Source organism: Fopius arisanus, unplaced genomic scaffold, assembly GCF_000806365.1.
Source record: "Fopius arisanus strain USDA-PBARC FA_bdor unplaced genomic scaffold, ASM80636v1 scaffold00038, whole genome shotgun sequence".
Classification (NCBI taxonomy): domain Eukaryota; kingdom Metazoa; phylum Arthropoda; class Insecta; order Hymenoptera; family Braconidae; genus Fopius; species Fopius arisanus.
This window is the reverse complement of record NW_011887777.1, coordinates 1,073,203-1,076,302: the sequence shown is the minus strand read 5'-3', so window position 1 is coordinate 1,076,302 and position 3,100 is coordinate 1,073,203. Positions and strand designations below refer to the sequence as shown.

The 3,100-nt window shown below is 33.7% G+C and overlaps 1 protein-coding gene across 1 annotated transcript in view; it reads left to right on the top strand.

Moving 5' to 3' along the window:
- The first annotated feature begins 2,493 nt into the window (after positions 1 to 2,493).
- The window catches only part of LOC105266497 (sodium leak channel non-selective protein na), a 19,415-nt gene continuing 18,808 nt past the window's right edge, over positions 2,494 to 3,100 (top strand). Inside the window, 1 exon segment of the mRNA XM_011304689.1 lies at positions 2,494 to 2,598. Within this exon segment, the coding sequence (XP_011302991.1) occupies positions 2,494 to 2,598 (105 nt within the window).

Below are 3,100 nucleotides of genomic sequence, written 5' to 3'. Positions count from 1 at the left end.
AGAAATCTCTAAAGACGATCTTATTTTTTCGTTTTTCGTGTTTCTTTATTGATTAATTAACAATATGGGTGCAAATCAATTAAACTTTTGATAGGGATATGGATAATTACTATTACTATTACTGTCCGCAATTTGTTGAATGCTGATTTTACATATATTATTTGAACAGTAACAATGCACCTCCAAGTTTGACCATGAGCGAAATAATAAACAAACGAATATTCAAAGCCACAATTAGATTTCAATAATTATTTTTTGACTTATCATCGAAAACCGATGGATCATGGGTATTCATGCACCCAGAGATAGTATAAAAATGGCACATTTGAACTTCTGAGGCCACAATTGGTAGATAGTTAAGAGATATTGGATAATACTTTGGAAGGCTATGTAGGTGATCTCCTCGCAATGGTGACCCAGAAAGATTCTTCAAGCGATAAAATATTACGATAAGTAAAATTTTCAAGTCTAAAATTCAGAGATTACTTCTTGAACGCCAAAAAAATGACGGATCGAAGAAGTGAGGATCAAAAAGGAATTATTTTTGGAAAAGTTTATCTACTGGAAAATCATTTTACGTCAATCGTTCGCAAATATTATTATTATTATACAATTATATTTACTGAAAAATTTTTTACAACATAAAGTCTCAAGATTTTCGAAATATCTTGTAAAGGCAAACCTTTTTCACCACCGGATGCTTCCAGAATAACAAATTTCCAATGTGAGTGCTCCGAAAAATCCATGTACTTGCGCTAAATAATAATGAACAATTGATAAATAAAAAAAAATTCACTGTACAATGTTTCAATTGGATGAGAAAAAACTACAGGAAAAAGAGGATTTGCCTGGAGAGGGGAGAGCCGGGAATGATTAGTCACCTATATATAGTATATAATCTCAATAATTTGCCAAGTAATTGGTATAAATTGGATAAAGAAGATCCCTACGTCGGAGTGATAGGAGCGAGTGGTAGTGAATTTAGCGGAGAGCGATCGCACCAGTAAACTCCTTGAAATATTGATCCCTGAAAAACGGGATGAGAGGGATGCTACGGCACATGCCCAACTGCCAACTCTCAGCTGGTTACTCAAACCCATCCCACCACCAACACCACATAACACACACACTGTTCAGACCTTAACATTCCTAGCAAGTGTAAAAATGTGCACCACCATGCCGCCTCATTGTTGTTGAAAAGTTTCATAGATTAACAATTACAATGTTTATCAATCGTTAATTGTGATACAATTGCTATATGTGAAATGTAGTTGATAAATTAAATTGCCGTTAAGGCAGGATTTACTCGGCTGGACTGTCACAGAAACGGTGAGTTTATTCTGCATTTCCAAATTATTATTTTTTTGTCGTTTTTTGAATTTTTTATCCAATAGATTGTCCTTTCTCTATTGTCCATTGAATGAAATGACATTTTGAGATTTATCTCTAGTTTTTTATCGTTTGTCCCCATTTTCAACGGATTTTAAGTGATAAAAGCCGCAGATTAGTCAGCCCCCGCCCATTCTAAAATATCTGCGCAAATCTCCACTGAAAAAAATGAGATTTAACCGCTTGATTATTTATTTTCTCCAACAGTGGATACTTTAAATCGGTATTTAAACGAGTTCATTAATGTTCGCGTTCCTCAAAAATTAATTGGAGTGGTTGGAATATTTATGCGTGTCTGTCTGGCTCGACACGTGCCACTCCAACGGCAAAATCAATTAAGTTGTTATAGATATTGTCATATAGCTATTTGAATGTCGAGTGATGATTCTTTCATCGTGAACTTGTTACAGCTTAATTATTGACAATAATAAGGGGAATATTAAGAGTGCGTGGACGTAAGTATTAAATGGGTAATTGATGTGTTGATGATTTGGGGTGATTATAAATATATCACAGCAGAAACTTTAGCTCTTCAATTTGCTTGCTCATTTAAAAACACTACTCATTAATTATTCATACATACAACTATTGAGTATTCAAATATTTTAAACCATTAATATTTGAAATTCTTAATATTAAAATTCAGAGACATTGGAAAAGAATTGGCTGTTGATATAATTGTAGTCACATAAGTGTGCTGCAAGTGTAAAATTAATCAGATAAAATAATTGTTACAAAAAATGCAGCATTTTCCTAACATGTGCATGGGAACACATTCCCCAAAAGAACAGGCCAGCTATAGGTATATTAAAAATGTACGTGTAAATTAGTAGCTTGAAAGATACGCAGTATGTAAAATGTTAAATTCCTTGATGAATCCCAGCAGAACAATTACACTCTCCCACATGTCCTAGAAGAGTACTTGAGCAACAAATGAATGTCGAAATTCCGCTGACCTGTGGCCACAGCAACTGGCATACGAGAATGATGCCAGGATTTCATTGAGGCCTCATCATTTTATTCATTTGAATTTCAGTTAATGAGCATTAATGTACATTTTTTGGCATTATTTCAGGCCTCACCATTGCGAACATAATCCCTATTATGATGCTTGGGCGCAAGCAGAGCCTCAAGGGGGAACCCATCCTGGCCGATTACGGCCCGGAGGAGTCCCTCAATGAGAGCGCAGACATTGAATGGGTGAATAAGGTAATAAACGATAATCTCCAGTCATTCAAGAGAATGTATTGAGGAAATCCGGGGTAATATTCAATCATATTTCATCTTCACTTTCACACATATTTTCATCAATATTTCCCCTCGTATTTTCCATCTATTTCACCAAATGATACACCGAAAACAATAAACTATTGAATCAAGAATATTTTATACTTGATTCAAATTTATTTTTTCGTGTAATCTTCATTGGGTGGTAAAAATTCATAGAAATTAACAACTCATTCAATAATGGAAATTCTATAGGCTATTATCACTCATTTGTGGACTATTTTCATTTCTATTAAATTTATTATTGCTCGGGAATTTATTGTTCATTTCTGTGCTGATTGGTATTTCCAGTGGTTTAATTTCATTGTTTCATTCACTGTTTACTGACATTCATATTAGTAAAATAATGTTTATTAAATTTTTTGATTCTGCCTACCTCTCATCATATTCTACTTGTCATATTAATTTAGTTCATTGGACAATA